Source organism: Glycine soja, chromosome 16, assembly GCF_004193775.1.
Source record: "Glycine soja cultivar W05 chromosome 16, ASM419377v2, whole genome shotgun sequence".
NCBI classification, from domain to species: Eukaryota; Viridiplantae; Streptophyta; class Magnoliopsida; order Fabales; family Fabaceae; genus Glycine; species Glycine soja.
This window is the reverse complement of record NC_041017.1, coordinates 31288629-31306662: the sequence shown is the minus strand read 5'-3', so window position 1 is coordinate 31306662 and position 18034 is coordinate 31288629. Positions and strand designations below refer to the sequence as shown.

At 31.7% G+C, this 18034-nt stretch overlaps 1 protein-coding gene and 1 pseudogene across 1 annotated transcript; both read right to left on the bottom strand.

Moving 5' to 3' along the window:
* Positions 1 to 2592: 2592 nt before the first annotated feature.
* LOC114389959 lies at positions 2593 to 5071 on the bottom strand (annotated as a pseudogene).
* A 7621-nt stretch (positions 5072 to 12692) lies between these two features.
* LOC114390411 (eukaryotic peptide chain release factor subunit 1-3-like) lies at positions 12693 to 16827 on the bottom strand. The gene is made up of 2 exons (XM_028351139.1): positions 16704 to 16827; positions 12693 to 14302 (listed from the first exon to the last, which is right to left on the bottom strand). The coding sequence occupies exon 2, from the start codon at positions 14275 to 14277 to the stop codon at positions 12967 to 12969; it is 1311 nt and encodes a 436-aa protein (XP_028206940.1). The 5' UTR covers positions 14278 to 14302; positions 16704 to 16827; the 3' UTR covers positions 12693 to 12966.
* Between the last annotated feature and the right edge of the window lie 1207 nt (positions 16828 to 18034).

The window sequence follows — 18034 nt, the reverse complement described above, 5'->3', positions numbered from 1 at the left end:
GAATTTTGAAGAGAATTGCTGTGGTTATTTTTGCTATTCTGTTTTATTCTGTCTGGTGTACTTGTATGGGTGTGTGAGTGTGTAAGTAGATTTTACTTTTATGTAGTAATTTCTATCGATTCTGATATTTATAATATTTTAAGTTTTAAGTTTTCTATTTTTATTTATTTAGTTTTTTATCTATGATATTATATATTAAGTGTTGGTCATTATGTTTTCTAGTTTTATAGTTAAATATTTGACACCCATAAGTGTAATTCATGATGACTAAATGATTTTTATTGTTTAATGATGAATTGATTTCTATAATTTAATTAAGGTAATGGCCTGTACGGAAATTAAATATTAGTTAGACGAAATAAAATGATAAGAACAAAACCCAAATTATCTAGACTCAAATACCAAATTAATACTACTTGGTTTAAGTAGTAAGGAACCTATATATTTAAGGTTTAACTGACATTTTATATACAAAGAGGCTAAAAGAAAAGTTGGGGAACAAAGTATATTGTAATAAAAGAAAATGGAATAACATAACAAGTTCAGACTATATGGTTTTTTCTAATTTTTTTTACCAAAAAGGAGTTTCTTCAAAGTATTTGAACCAGGAATTTTAACTACTTAATTACCAGTTTTTTTGTATTTCTTTGGCATCATGTAGTGAAGTTTCCTTGAATGTTCTAGGACGAGTACGTGAAGCACTATCCTCCATTATTCCATCGTAAAGCTAAGCTACAAGGCCATAATTAACTCCTTCAGCTCTCTGCTGTTTGCCAAGATTTTGAGCAAAAGATGACCCACATAATGCTATAGAGTAATATTTAAAAGGAACGTGCATGTAACATTTTTTTTTAAAGAAGGCTTCATTGAGCTTTTTAAAATTTTTGGGAGTAGCCTTTTTTTTGTTGGGAGTAGCTATTAACAAGAAGATTCGCTCGCCACTAAGATTACTTTCGAGTTATCATTGAACCTACAATGACATTCTTTTAAAGAGTAATTAAACTCAATAAAGCTTTTGATCGAACCTATGCATATCATATTTAATCACTAGATTTTAAAACCGTGGAATTATATATATATATATATATATATATATATATATAAACTATATGTATGTTAATAAATTTATTAGTATTTTTTTATATATTTGAGACTTTATATGTTTTAATTAACTTATTATTAGAATTATTATTTGTATATATGTAATCTTAATTGTTTTATATTATTACATTTTAATTTTTATATGTTATTTTTTTCACAGTAAATTCGGAAAGATAATGTTATTTAATAATTATAATTATTCTATTATTGAATACTTTACGACTATTATAATAATTTTTAATAATAATAATAATAATAAATATTTTCATAATAATCAATTATAAGACATGATTTTTCATTCATATAAATTTAGATCTTAAAGAATAATAAATATTCATTATGTATCATAAATAATAATAATAATTATTATTATTATTATTATGATGTTGTTTGTATATTTTTTATATATTCAATTTAATTAATATTGTAAATTATCTACGATTTATATAATTTTTCCTATAAAATATCAGTGACGTTTTTACGTTAATTTAATTGTCATTTTATATATACCTGTAGAAAATAGTTTAAAACACACTTAAGTGAAACCTACTACTATTGCACTACTATTTTAAATAAGGTCTCTTCATGTCATGTTTAAAAAAATGATTTTATAAGTTGAAGGTATAAAGTAAAAAATCAAATTAATTATTGATTTTTTGTTGCTAGTCCAAATTTAATTATTGAAGGTATAAAGTAATTAACCACAGATAATCTTGTCTTGTCTATCCGTTGAGAAGTAAAATTTCCATGATGATGAGAAGCGTAGCCAAGCGTCCAAGTTCTCTATGACTATGGCGTTGCCACCATCATCTATCTCCAATAGTGCAGTGGTTGTCTCCTTAAAGACAATTGGACATTGGACATTTTAGTTTGTTTTATATAATTTTTTATATTATAGTTAAAAAAATGTCCCCTAGTTGAAATTTGGGTTGATAAATTTTGTACTAGATCACTTGGTTATATTTTAGGATATACTTGCTTGGATTGAGAATCGACAAGTGAAACATATGATGATAAAGTTTAACTCTTATTTTTCAGCAATATTCAGTAGAATTTCAATTTCAATGCTGTTACAATAGTGTGTTTGGAACTAGTAGTTGTAATCAATACATATGTTGACTCATACATGGGAAAGAAAAACGGGTCACCTAAGCGACGCATCCCAAATTTTGGATGTTCACTCCACGATTTAACTATAGCTAAATTAAACTCAAGAACAATTTAGTTTGCAAGATGCATTTCTGGAGGCCTAGTATCAACATTCACATTTAATGTCATCATTGCACATCAATGAGAAGCAAGGAAAGTGATGGTTCTATCTCTCAGTACAAGTCTAAAAAGAAAAATGAAAACGAGGAAAGAAAAGTTCTAATTAGATAAAATTATATATAATACCATCATAGGTTATAAAATAAAATAAAAAATAGGGTAGGCTCACTTCCAGTTGTGGGCAACAATGTCAGCCAAATCCACAACCCTTTGAGAGTAACCCTACTCATTGTCATACCATGCAATCACCTTCACCATGTCATCTCCCACGACCATGGTCAACTAAGAGTCAACAGTTGATGACACATCAGAGCACCTAAAATCTACAGAGACAAGTGTCTGATACCAACACGACACCAGTATTACGTTTTATATTTTGGACATTATAGGTGTACACGTGTCTGTGTCCGTAGTTCATAGCTCATCACACACAGAGAGGATACCCTTAAGCTCATTCTCTGTACTTTCTCTGAAAACAGCGTTCACTTCTTCAGCAAAGGTCTCTTCTTTGTGACTTGAACAACAAGGTCCACCACTGAAACGTTTGGGGTAGGCACACGGAGTGCAATGCCATTGAGTTTGCCCTTGAGAGTTGGGAGGACAAGGACCACAGCCTTTGCTGCTCCTGTTGAGGTTGGCACTATGTTAAGGGCAGCAGCCCTTGCACGCATCAAGAAACCTTTGGTCACCGGTGTAGGAGTGAGTTGTTGTCATGGTACCCTTGATAATACCTGTCATATGTTGGCACGTTGAGAATATCATCCACAAAAGTTTATAACAGCTCACACACACTGTTCAACCAACCGAATTAGATTTTCTTAATGATCTTTAATGATCTAAAATTTGGACTAAAACAATATCATTGATAATACTTGATCGAGAAATTGTTATATAGTCCCGAATCACTGCATGTTTATGATCCCAACCAATCTTTATATAACATACAAATGAAATTTCCAATTTATGTGAAAGAGCTAATGATGCTTAATTATATGTCATGTGTATTTTTTTTTACAATGGTGGCAATAAGAATAAATCTTAAAATCTCATGCATACTATTCAAATCTCCCATCACTAGGCCGACTCTAGTAGGTTGTCACCTGGAGATTAGTTAGGACTAGAGTAATCCTAGAGCATATAATAATTTTTGCACACAAATTGTAGACCAAAGTTTACTTAATGCAATAATGAAACGTGGATGTAGAGATGGAAGGTAAGTTTGATAAAAAAAATGTGGAGATTAAGATGAATTACCGAATTTCTGATCAAGCACCTTGACGAAGGGTGCAAGAAGCATTGCTGATGATGGGTTCATCTGGGTTGTAAATATCAGCATTGACACCAACCACGTAGGTTGGAATATCTCCCTTACCAGGAGCTGTGATCAAAACCTCTTTGCTCCTGCTTGAATGTGCTTTCCTGCACCGTCTCTGTCCACAAATACTCCAGTTCCTTCGATCACCAAGTCGATTTCCAAGTCCCTGTAAAGAGATAATATTGTTTCATTTTATCAAATTGGTTTAGAAATCAAGAAGACATTAATTATTTTTTAGTTAAATGACAACTTTTGTTGCTTTGTTTCATGAAAGCTTTTGTTCTTGAGAATATGCTTTTAACATATGAAATTGTTTACATTTACAAATTGACTATTTGGTAGGTTAAATTTGTACGTAAGATAGCACTTGGGGCACCAAGCTTAAGCTTTGAGGAAACAAAGCAGTGTTACACTTGGAAGGACTAAACTGTATAGTAATTCATTCATCTTTTCTATTTTTTTTCCTTTCTCTCTCAGTATTTCGGGATAATAGAACATTAATAGATTAAAAGGGATATATTTCTCAAAAATTAAGGATTTAGACTTCCTTGACCTTATGATAAAACAACATTAAGGAAGTAAAAAAGGACGGTTGGAGGAAATCATCAAGAAAGATCTCAGGTTAAATAATATTTCTAAAACTTTAATTTTTAATTGTGCTGAATGGCGTCGTTTACCTCACCTAATGGGGTGAGCATTTAGTTTCATCAACCTCAGCAAACTAGCCCAGCTAAATGACATTAGATAGGTTCAAACTTATGTGTGGTAACTTAGAGAAGAGGGAGAAAAAAGTTGCAAAGTAGCAATGATATTGAAGAAGAATGAGCATACTTCCAAGGAAGGTTGACGGGGTTGTGGTCAGAGACAACCTTGATGACCTTTCCATCTATTGAGATTATGTCACCAACAGGCTTGACATCAGCATCAAAGATTCCAAGGGTGGAATCATACTTGAGAAGGTGAGAGGCTTGTTTGACACCTCCAGTGTCATTGATGGCAATGACATCTAAAGGAGAGTCTTTGCGACCGTGCCAGCATCTCAAGAAGTTTCTTCCTATCCTCCCAAATCCGTTTATGGCTACCTTTAGTTTTGCTTCAACTACTCCTTTTCTGTATCCTTCTCTGCCTCCAACCTTCAAAGTAAAGTACATACATTAACACAGTGTTGTAAAACATGTCTAATTGCCCTCATCCCAAAATCAACAATCACATTACCATGAAAGACTATGGGCACGTTTCCCTTTGCAATGTCCTTTACAAGATCATTTTTAAAATCTTAGCCTATAGACTTAAACCTCTCCTTCACAAATGTATCTCACCTGAACAATCAACTTTTGTTGAGAGCAGATCAATTCTTGACAGTACCCTTATTGCATCTAAATCCATTCACCACATGAAATGCAGAGTAAAGGGTAATACTAGAATTATGGCATTGAAAATTGATATCAATAAGACTTTTGACAGAGTCCAATATCGTTCCCTATTCTATTAATATTAATGGTGATCGTGTAAGACCAATCACATCAGGAAGGGGCTTTAGATAGGGTGATCCTCTGTCACCCGACATTCTTTGCAGAAGGACTTGTCTCACTTTTTTTAAAAATCTGAGAGCAGATAGGATATTCATGGTATTAAGATGTGTAGAAGGACACCAATCCTCTCACACCTTTTATTTTCTGACGATTGTTTTCTATTTTGCAGGGCAACTGAGAAAGAATCGACAACTCACACCAAAATCCTTGACATCTATGGTAAAGCATCGATCAACTGATCAACATACAAAAATAAGAGATTCTCTTTGTCTGCAATAAGTGTTTCCACTTCAATTGGTTCAGGCAAATACTTGGAGCAACCATTTATTATTGGCAGGAATAAAAAAGTTGTCTTTGGCTTTTTGAAAGACAGAATCTGGAAGTGCATCGACCATTGGTCAGGGAAACAACTCTCAGAGGCTAGTAAGGAAGTTCTGATTAAATCATGTGCTCAAGCAATCTCATCTTATTGCATGAGTGTCTACTTACTTCCAGCGTTTCTTGAGGAAGACATTCAGAGAATGAAGAACTCCTTTTGGTGGGATTCGAAAACTGCAACATCAAGAGGTATCAATTGGCTTAGTTGGGACAAGTTATCTATGAAGGAGGAGTTTGGAGGCTTGGGCTTTCATAATTTACATGGTTTCAACCTATCCATGCTAGGAAACCAGGGGTGGAAACTCATCACTCACCCAAATGCTACAGTTACAAAATTTACAAAGCTAAATATTTTCCTGAAGGAGGTATCAATTGTTACTGTGAAGGATGCCTTGAGGACGATCGAATATCACATTTTCTTTGGCTGCCATCAAGCTAAGCAGATTTAGGAGGCTGCGGGTTTCTGACAAGGTTGACCAGGCCCAAAATACAAAGGATCTCATCTTCAAAGTTCTGCAAATCCTACCATCACAACATCAACAAAAATTTGCAATGATGCTCTGGTGTATATGGAAACAAAGAAACGAGAAGTTATGGGAAAACTTGGACACTAATCCTAATATCTCGGTTTCTCTACCAATGCAACTTCTGCACGAGTGGCAACACGCGCGCAAGCATTCTAGGACACCAACAGTTTCAAATATTCAGATTCCAGCAACATGGTGCAAGCCTTCTCTTGGATTCCTTAAATTCATTGTTGATGCAGCTTTGTTTAAAGACCATAAATGTTTTGGGGTAGGAATCTGCATAAGAGATGACAAGGGTGCATTTGTGAAAGCCATAACTCATCTATCTCCAGGATGGCCAAAACCCAGAGAGGCTGAAGCTTGGGGTCATCTTCAAGCCATTACATGGGCTTAAGAGATTAATGTAACTCGAGTCATCTTCGAACTTGACTGCCAAGTCCTCATTGACACTATTTGCTCTACTCCTATGAAGCACCGATACCGACACGGACACTGGACACGACACAGACACAGACAGATAAACACTTATAATATCCAAAATATAAAACGTAATATGGGTGTCGATCGGTGTCGGACACTAACACGGACGCGTGTCAGACACCAAACACGACAAGGGACTGGAGTGTCCGTGCTTCATAGCTCTAGTCAACCTGGTTTTACTAAATTTCACTGTATTGTTGCAAAATGTAGAGCTGAACTGAATACTTTTACAAACTCTTTTGTGAGTTTTACTAGGAGACAATCAAACCAAATAGTCCATTACCTTGCAAAGGCTTCTAGGTTTTTAAATTGTATCCATCGGTTTGGTCGTGTTAGTTATTGTGTTTTTCATCATATTACTAGTGAAATGAAACAGTTCTCTTTGTGTAAAAAAATAATAATAATAACTTCATATAGAGGTGGATTTCCAGGTCTTCGAAAAAATTGATCCCCCATTTTGATCTTATATGCCTCCGATTGGTCCAAGACAAATTCCTTCAACTGATGACATGAAAAGCATCATAAACTAATGCACACAAAATTTATTATGTTCGTGTAGAACAAAAACACTTTTCACTAATAACAGTGAAAATGTCACTCATCATCATTTTTTCCTTTTTTTTTAATTAACATACATGGTTTTGCTATTATTTATCACTTCATTTAAAATTTTGAAAGATTTTATGTATTGTTTTCAAAAATTTCTTTTTATTATTTTCAAAATCATAATTTTTTAAAATAATTATTCAATGCCTTCGTCTTTCATCTTAACTGTTTATACTATCAAATTGTTTCCTTTTGTTAATTTTCTATTTTTCTCCCAAACAAAATACGTATATAACTTTGCTTCTTTATATATAGTTAATTAGAAATATCTCTTAGAATCTTAAATATTTTCATTTCAAAACTTTAAATTTATATATTAAAATATGAAGAAAAAAAAGTTAGGTTGACAATATAAAAAATTTTATACATTCAATCATAATTAATAATGTATATCAAATTTGTTGACTTTAAAAATAATTATCCAAAAGTAATTTAAATTATGATTTATAATTGAATGACATATACTATCAATACATAGATATTAAACTCTTAAAATATTATATAAAAAAAGCATATAATACATAAGATAATTTCTAATTTTTATTACAAAATTTCTGTGAAAAAACCGGATACCCGATGTGTAGGAATGTTGAGTTGCCAAATTCACATTTGAGGCATAACAAAATAAGTTACATGGTAACTTATCATTTCTGTATGATTATTTAGATTTTGAAAATTAAATTTTCGGTGAATAGAATTAACTTTATCTTCTCTTTCGCTGCCAACATTGACTTCTGCTCTGTGTAGAGCTCTGTGCTATTTACATTGGCCTTTCAGTGGCTTGGAATAGGAGATTCTGGAACATGTTGGTTGAATCTGATTCTGTCCTTGCAATTAATTTGTTGCCAAATGGATGTGCTTCTCATCATTCATGCTTCAGTTTAGTTCAAGGTATCAAAGTCTTTCCACGATGCTGGTGGTGATTTGCAATGGAACCATGTGTTGCGAGAAGCTAATCAAGTTAGTAAATCATGGAATGTCTCTTAGTGAGAATTTACGACTTTTTGATGTTGTTTTGTCTTTTATTGCTTTGGTTGTTCAAGCTGATGTAGCTTCAACCATTTTTCGTCGTGGTTTTTAATTAATTGATCTTTGTTGGGCCACGTTGCCCCTTCAATTCAAAAATAAAGAAGAAGAATTAACTTTAAGAGAAGTAAAAAAAAAGTCACTTTTTGAGTTTGAGATCAACAAAATATATTTCTATTTAGAATTCAAAAACCATTCAGATAAAAATAATTTTTCAAAATTAGTTTTTATTTACAAATACACTTTTGTTGATGCAATCCACAAAATCATATTTATCAAAAATGTTTCTTTTTTTTTTAATGCAAAAAAAAATGTTTCTTAGGGAGTTAAATTAAGCGGCGAATTGCACAAAAGCAACGGCTTATAAGAGAGATTGTGAAAGCTGTCGCCAAATGCTTTTTTGTTGTAACAACAATAGTCAATAAGAGTTACAATTCTTTTCACACACACAAAAAAAAAAAAAACACAATAAGGGTTGCATTGACAGTGCCATATAATAATATTAGAATTAAAAAAAAAAACAAAAAGACACATAATATAGATGTAATATATTGCACTATTCTTTCTCTATATATAGAGGCACAAGTTCAGCAATTAGGCTTCAAAAGAAACTGGTTCATACATTTAACTTTTCTCTCTTTCAATTTGCGTCCTTCTAGATCAGAAACATGGCAAATGAAGTGGACTTCAAGGTCCTTCTATATGATTTTCCCTTTTGTTTTTTCTATGTGATTTTCTTTTCTTTCATTTTGACACCATAATGGTTGAACTGAAATGAAATTCCCTTGAATTTTATTTTTTTTTATTTTCTACAAGATTGAATTGAAAGTGTCAGCTAATTGCTGCGAAGGAAGCAAGAGGAAAGTCAAGAAGGCTTTAAGAAACCCAGAAGGTACTAAATATAGCACAACCCTTTTGAAAAAAAAATCTTCACTTCATATGTTTTGTTCTTTGTTCTTATGGTTGGTTCACCTTCTTAGGTGTTTTCAACATAGACATAGACCCCATGGAGCCCTAAATAACAGTGTTAGGAAACGTTAATCCACACATTTTGATTAAAAAGCTTCAAAAGGTCGGAAAGCACGCCGAACTGTGGAGCTATGAGGAATTTGAATCTGAAGAAAAAGAAGAACTATTGGCAAATGAGAAAGAAAAACAGAATGTGTGGGAACAAGAGAAACAGCCTCATCCATGTGACATTAAAATTGATAAAACTAAGGATGTCACAAGGAAGAAAAAAGCCTCAAAAGGTGAAAAGAAGATGAGTTATAAATATAATCCTTATAGTACTCAAGAAATGAAGAAAGAAGAACATTATATGCCTCATTAAGAAGTGAATTTCATGGTTCATGGTCATCCAAGCATGATGAACCCCCTCATTTTTTAAAATTCACCAAATTTATAAATAAAATCTTATATTTTTATATTTTATTTTATTTATATTTATATAATTAAACTCACTTATTTTATTTTTTATAATTTACATTCACTGACTTAGGGTCTTGGATCCGTCACTGAGTAGCATCAAAACTCATCATCAGTATTGTTACATTGCTCAGCCTTGTGCAGTTGCAGTACCCTATTATGCAATTTCTTCTTCATATTCAGCTTGTGTTGAAGAGCACATGCCAAGATTTGAGCCTCCACCATTCTTGAGACCAACAGAGCGAGTAGGGGACTATTTCAGTGATGAAAACACCACGGGATGCCATGTCATGTGATGTGAACTTTAGATATTATCCACATTATAAACTACCAAGCAGCTTAACTTAGAATAAGAGGAAATTAACAGTGTCAAATAAATCTTTGAAACTATGTTAATTTGATTCATCTGGGTAAAAAAAAATCATCTTATACCGATTAATTTTCTTTTTCAAAAAAAAAAATAATGTCAAATATCCTACCTGCCAGTTTCTAGTTTTGTGACATTGTTCTCGTGCGAAACTGGATTAATATTTGAGAAATGCTCTAGTAATATTTTCTTTAACACTCTTTTTATTGCATTTTCTATTATTGATTGAAAAATTATTAGAGATTATTACAAATTTTTGTATGTCTCATTTGTTAATGGTGATAATTTTATAATTTTATAGTTTTCAATATGTTTGGATGAGTACATCCTCTCCTGTCTTACAGATAAGTAAAAAATAAAAATAATAACTCATCCTGATTAAAAAATTTGGTTAACATCTTTTAATTTATCAATATTATTTAAATATATTTTTTCTCAATTTTTTTATTAAAACTTGATATCAACAATAAAATGTCAATAAAATAAAATAATTTGAAAGTTGCTTATATTTAAAAATGATCAACTGTTTTTATTTATATTGAAAAGGAAAGAAGTATTAGACTTGAGAGTGTGTAAATACTTCTCTTAATTTTTCTAGTAGGCATTACATGTGATAAATTGTCTCCTCCCTCTCTTACCCTTATGTTCAGTAGTTTAACTCAATCTACTGTCAATTCTAATAAGAGAATAGAGGTTTCTATCAAATTGAATACCATGGATTTTGATAAGTTTATTTAGTTTTCATCTGTTCAAAGAACCCATCTAACCGATTATCTTATGGAAGGGATTGATAGGTAGATTCTTTTATGCTTTTCAAGAATTTTAAGTTTCGAATATTAATTTCTCTTGTTCACAGGTTGTTTAAAAACCATTTATAAAAAGTTAACATTCTCAAGCATTTTTTTACCATATTTCTCGACAAAATATTGTTATGAGAAACATGATAAAATTCTCAAGAATCTTTTAAATATACCTTGTAACATTTTCAAAAATTATGATTCTCACGCAATATATTCTTCAGAAACATAATTAATTCTCATGCACAAAAGTAAACTCATGCAATACTATAAGATAATACCACTACACTTAAGTTGGTGCCTTTAAAATAAGTCAAAAATTATATATTTGTTGTCTAGTTTTTAATTTAAGTTAAAATAAAATTTTAGTCTCTCATCTATATATTTTAGGAGTTAGTTTGGTCTCGTGTTTTAAAAGTTTAATTTTGATCTCTTAAAATTTCTCTGTTACACAAGTTGATTTTTTGTTAATTTATCACACTAATTTAATCAATCTAATGACCCGTGACAAATTGAAAAAAAAATGATAAGTCACTCGAAATTCATATTGATGTAAGAGTAAAAAACTAATGGAATAATCAATTTGGTTGAACAAAGATACAAACTTTTTAAAGTAAACAAATTAAACTAAAATCTAAAATGTAGAGTATGAAAATTCTATTTTATTCTTTAATTCATTACCAAATTAAAACCGAAGAGTATAGGAAAAATATGCAATCGAGTACAATATCAACAATCATTTTATATTTTTTTGGGGACAAGAAAAGAGAAAACTGCCAGCCAATTATGCTACTATAATGTCACACAGATCAAGCTATGATACGAAATGCATCACTTTATTTGGTAGAGATCAACTACTAACGGTAATTTGACTCATTTCTACTAATCTGCTTTATATAATATCAATTTCTTGTTAAATTAAAACAAGTAACTCATGTATCACAATTTTCATGCTAGTTTTACACCACTCACACATTGCTTTTTATTTGCAAAAATTCAACTCATGCCATGCGCTTGCTGTACTATTTTATTCCAAAAATTTAGGGAGAGTCGGGTTCATTTTTTTTTTATATTTTTAATTGGTATATTTTAATTTAATTTTTATAATAATAAACCGCTCTTTTCTTATGTCCCTCTAGCCCAAGGTTAATTAAATTTTCTATAGGGCTATAAGTATGTATAACAAACAAAAGACAATTCCAAACTGAAAATAAGTAATTAATATGTTAGTTAAAATAATTTTTTATGAAACTTTATGCATTTTTCGATTGAAATCTAGATTAATTAAAATCTCTTAAACTGGTATATTAATAATATTGGTTTCTTCTTCGTTCTTAAACTCACACTACGCAATAAGTAGGTGAAAAAACATATAAAACTTATATATCTTAAAAAAAAAGAATATACTTATTCCTAAGACTCTTTTAACTAATTTATATCTTTTAAAAAAAATTATTTATTTAATCACATTAAATTTATCAATTATTATATTTTTTATTAAATTTATCAATTATTATATTCTTCATTCAAATTTATCCTTCATTTCTGTTTCTCATCAATGAATAATTAATGTTTGGAGAGAGAATATTATAATTAATTAAGAGTATTATAGGATAAAAATAATTAATAAGATGATTTTATAAAAAGAAACATAATAAAATAAAAAAAGTCTTGTATATAGGAAAGGAAGTAGTATATAACTAATTCAAGCTGCATTGTGTTAACATGTGCTTAGATTTGCTTGAATTTTAATCAATAATTACTTTTAAAAACTCTAACAAGACTTCAATACGAGTTATTTGATTTTGAATCATGTAACCAATAAATACTATAAAATCCAGAAGCCACCTTCATCTAGATATCACAAGAGAATAAAATAAAACACTTCGAATCATGACTTCCTGAGTGCTATTTCTTGAAGAATCAGCGCATAATCTGGCAGAGTTGCCATAAGCATACATTGAGTAACAAAATAGCAAAATGTATGAAGCAGAGGAAAGGAAAAAAGTGAATGCTACACATCTTATGGATCAAAAACCAAAGGGCAAAGTCTAAGTCTTAGAACCATAATCAATAGTATCCAAATCATGCTTGGAGGACGCAATCATCCAAAACAAAGTAAGGGTTCTGCAGTACCAGGCACTTAATCAGAATCCTCATACACTTCATCATCAGATAACTCATCAAATGATCTGATGTCAAGCTGGTAACGAAGAATTCCACCAATGCCACCAAACCCTCTGCAGAATTGTGACCCCTCTTGAGATTTGTTGGTCACAAATTCCAAGGAGCATCCAAATTTTTTGTACTCATTGGCAAACCACTCAAGCAAGGGCATCTTCTCCTGAACTTCCAACTCTGCAGAGGTGGCTGAATCACGGAAGTTGCTTTGATCAGCATCTTGTTCCTTGTTCAAGTGTTTTATGATAATCTCACTAGTAGTACCATTTTTCAGCACATACCTATTAATATCCAAATTTTCCCATACAATGAGTGTTTCCACAGCACCCATCTCCAGTGCCTTCAAAGTGTCCTCAACCCCAAAGACATATTTCCCAGTGTCCTGGCTGATCTCTTCAAAATATTTCCCTATCAAGCGTTTCTCTTGAATGAACTTCACATTTGATAAAATCTCAGCAGATAGCTCAATAGCTTGATTGAATCCATTTTCCCCACCATAAGAAACATCTACCACATTTAATATTTTTGCTTGCAATCGAGGGTCAAACATATCTGACTGACTTAGCTCAGTCTTGAAGTCAGCAGAACCAGCAAGTATAAGTCCAGAAACATTAGGTTGACTGGTGGCAGTATTGATGAAATACTGAGTAGCATATTCTGCTGTTTTCCTAACATAGTTGTGCCGCTTTTCCATCCTAAGACGAGCAAAACGCAAAGCTGATTGACCTCCTCTACCATGCTTCTTTGGTAGATCAACAGTAAATTTGTGAAGTACCTCACGAGTGTTTCCACTTAAAGTCCCAAAAAGGGTGCCATTTCCATCCATCACAATGAAACCAAACTTGTCATCAGATTCTAAAAGTTCATTTAGAGCTTCTGTGTGAAACTTGTTATCACAGAGGTACAGTGATGCATTGATAGGCTTGAAAGGCTCAAAATCAATTGTCACCTTCTTTTCCTTGCCATCTTCAGTGACAATGGTTCCAGTGTAAAGAACCAAACCATTTGGAGGGACCTTGTTATATAGTTTCAACCTCTGCTGAGCAGAAGTAATGGCTCCCAACACAGACTGTCGGTTCACCCTACTTTTGATGTTTGAAGCAGTTCCAAATTCATCTCCCAACATCTTAGTGACCCGAGATATTTGATCACGTGGAGGCATTATCAGAGAAATCATGCTGGTACCATTACCTCGAGCAGCTTCCAATGCCTTTATCAATTTCTTGATCTTCCATATCTCAATATTCTTGTCTGATTCTTGACCGTCAGACATTGTTTGTGATAACAGGAAGACTAGCCTATAAAACATAACAGAGAGACAAAGTAGCAAATTCAGCAAACAGAAACTTAACCAGTTAACCACCATATAGACCACAATCTATTTTAGCCTCTAATGGGCATTGAATCATGATTGAATTCTTTTTTTTTTATAAACAAGTTAAATATGCAATGATGCATCTGTTAAAACAAAAAACATGACTTAAAAATAACTAAGCCTGTTGGCAGTGTTTAGGGGTGGGAAACAGATGAAGTGGATGTATTTTGGATTTGGATTATATTGAGGGGAAAAACCCATTTAAGATCCATCAAGTAAATTTTAAATTATCCAATCTACTATCTACCCATGACCTGTTTAAATTGATAAATATCCAATTCATCCATTAACAAATTTTTATGAATGATATCCAACATATCTATTCATAGTTTTATTATCCTTTGTTTTTCAGATACACACTCTCTCTCCTCCCCTGTCACTCTATTTAATAACACAACTATAGTATCCAGGTTGATTAAGAAAGAAAGAGCCTACAAATTAATAACAGCTCAGTTATATAACAGCAAAGTTTAAGAACACGAAGAGGTAAACTTTACCGTGGATGATTCATCAAACAAGGAAATAACACCAACCCAAAAGTCTCCAGGTTATGAGGATTCAATCAACAATAAAAAGTGTGAAAACCCAAAAACTATTTACAGGATAGGAAAAAAAATCTACCGAGAAGGAGATTGATGGTGGAGTGCAGCAGAAAAGTTGGGAAAGCAAGGACTGACAAAATTGATAATGACAACAGTGCAAATGGGAAGAAAGGGAAACATTCAGAACTTAGACAATGGTGGTGGGGTTTAGGCTAGGAAGGAGGCACAGTGAGTAGTTGAGGAGTTTATTCATGTTAAATGTTACTGGATATGTCTGGTGAACCCCTACTGAACCAATGAAGGAATCAGAATAGCAAATTTAGCCCATTAAAATTAATACAGATGGATAGATGATGGTGGTGTGCCATACATCGGAAGTGAAACTACTAGTTAAAGGTTTAGAGATATCAGGGCATTATAAATAACACCCTGGTATCTGGCGCCCTTATATATGCAATGATATTCTTCCCAGAGTTGATAGACAATCATAAAATTATAGTATTAAACTTGAGAGTTGAGCTCTCCACAAGCTGAGATGGCATCATATTTGGTGATGAAAATAAAATAACAAAGAAGCAGCAAGCGAAAAAACTACACAAGACATGCACGAGAGAGACTGCTGGAATAACTATGTAAGATCTTATTTGCATACAATGGCTCAAACAAAGCTAAATTTCTGGACTATGTTGAAAAAGAAAAAAGAGAAACAGTGGTGAGTTTTTCATTTTCTTAAATAAATAAAAAATTTCCATAGTGCAATGTTTCATGAGTAATTGAATAAGCAAGCAAACAACAGCTCCAAAAGCATTTCTCAAAACCTTATAATAAAGGTTGTTCCTGCATGTCATAATATTTATGCAAAACACTACAATAAGCATGCATTCAGTAAATAAAAAGAATATGAAAAATATATACTTTCCCTCATAAAAAAGAATTTAATTTTCCTGTATGGTCAGTGTAAAGATTTTTACACTTCCAACCAATCAAAAATCACCTCAAGTATAGCATAACTATTATAAAAGTTAATAAACTTTTCATAAATGGCAATCTGTAATTGGATCACAGTACAAGTACATTCAAATTAAATTTTAAAAAAAAACCTAGACTCAAAACTGAAAATACAGCAGTGATAAGAAAGGAAAAGTTTAACCTATCTACAATTAGTATGCACCAATCAGCCTGACATGTGGAAACTCCACACAAAAAATGAGATTTAAGTGAGAAAAAAAAAATTGCCCATAAATAGTAGGCACTTTTAATTGAACCATCCGAAAGTACTAAGAAAATAAAACCAATCAATCCAAAATAGAAAAGAAACAAATTCAACAAGTGAAGTAACCACCAAAGTCTCGCCAAAACTTGAAAAAAAAAAAAAATCTTTCTTTCGTTTTCCATTTTATTCTGGAAATCGAAAATTTGTTAGACCTGTAACTGAAAAGTGCTTCAAAATCAGGGGAAAAAAGTAACATGTCAATAACAGTCAACACAGATTCAACTTTCTAGTCAAACCAGGAAAGAACCCAACTCAAATAGCATATTAACACATAAACCAACGAAAACACCCCGATGCAGTTCACAAAATTTATGAATAAACAAATCAAATCAACCCAAGATGGAAACTTTTGGAGTGAGCAACCAAAACCCATTTACCGAACAAAACCCCAAAAGAAAACACCAAACATATTGCAAATCGAAAACAGATGGTTCCATCTTACGGATTTGAATCCAATGCATGAGGTTTCAGATTTACTATGAAAAAGGGTTTTGAGTAAGGGACCGTACCTCCGTGACGACGAAGATGTTGGAGATGAGAAAAGAGGGCGAAAACTGAAACCCTCCGAATTAGGGTATTCACGTTGGTGCTTGCTTCTTCAACCTCTATTTTTTACATTATTATTAGTATTGTTTTATTTGAATAATATAATAGCGTTGTGTGGACCCACCACCAGCGGTGATGCTCCGTCTCCACAATTTTTTAATCTTTTTTCACTTCCCACCCGTTCGAACTGCCCCCTGTTTAGGCACCCTTTTTTTATTAAAATAAATTGATAAATACTTAAATTTGTTTTGAATTTATTAGGCGCTGAAAATTAGGATATTAAAAAATGAAAATTCATCCTACCATTATGTATCCAACATTAAATCTAATGATCGTGATTACGTGTGAATGGTCATAACGTTAGTGTGAATATGATTATCAAACTCATGAATTATGTCTTTAACTCTTATCTATTCACATATCTTTTACAAATTAACTCATGTATAAATTCTTTTTTTAATCAACTCTAGGTAAATTTGATAAATTTTATGCAAACTTGGTAGACTTGTGAGTTTACCACGAGTATGCAAGTCGACCTACTAAAAAATTAGAAAAAAAAAATACAAGTTAGTTTGGGTTATTTTTTACCCATTAAAGGTCCAACATATATTCATTTGACGTGTTGTTCTTGAATCGAAGACTCTTACCTCTAACAACATCAAATTATTATTTTCTAACAACATCAAACCCTCAATGGAAATTATTTATCACTGTTATTACCTCCATAAGTTATTATTTAGTAATGATGCATTATTATTCAAGGACCAAATTATCAGTAAATAAGTCTAGGGCTAAAATGATAGTAAGTTGTTAAGTTCAGATAACAAATTAAAAAGTTAATTTTTTGACACGTGAATAACATGTGACAACCATTAACTATCATATAGGCACGATTGGTTGAGTTAATGGAAAAAACTAACAGTAAGACTAATTTGTCGCACTTTTTACACATTTTGAGATAAAATTTTAATTTTTCATCTTTCAGAAACCTAATTGTGAGCGTCTATCCAAAAAAATCTAAAAAAGTTAAATATGTATGTAAAATAGATTATACTCCCTCATCCGTAATTACTATAAGATATAATTGATTAATTTAGGCTTATTAAGAAAGTTAGTTCATTTAATCATTAACATTAAATTTGTCTATAATTATAATATTTTCAAATTTATCCTTAATTTTACTGAGAACTTACTCATCGATCTCCATAGAAGAGAAAAAAAATAATAATTTAGGGCATTTTATTAAATAAATAAATAAAAGCACAAGAGAGATGAAATGAAATCTTATAATAAG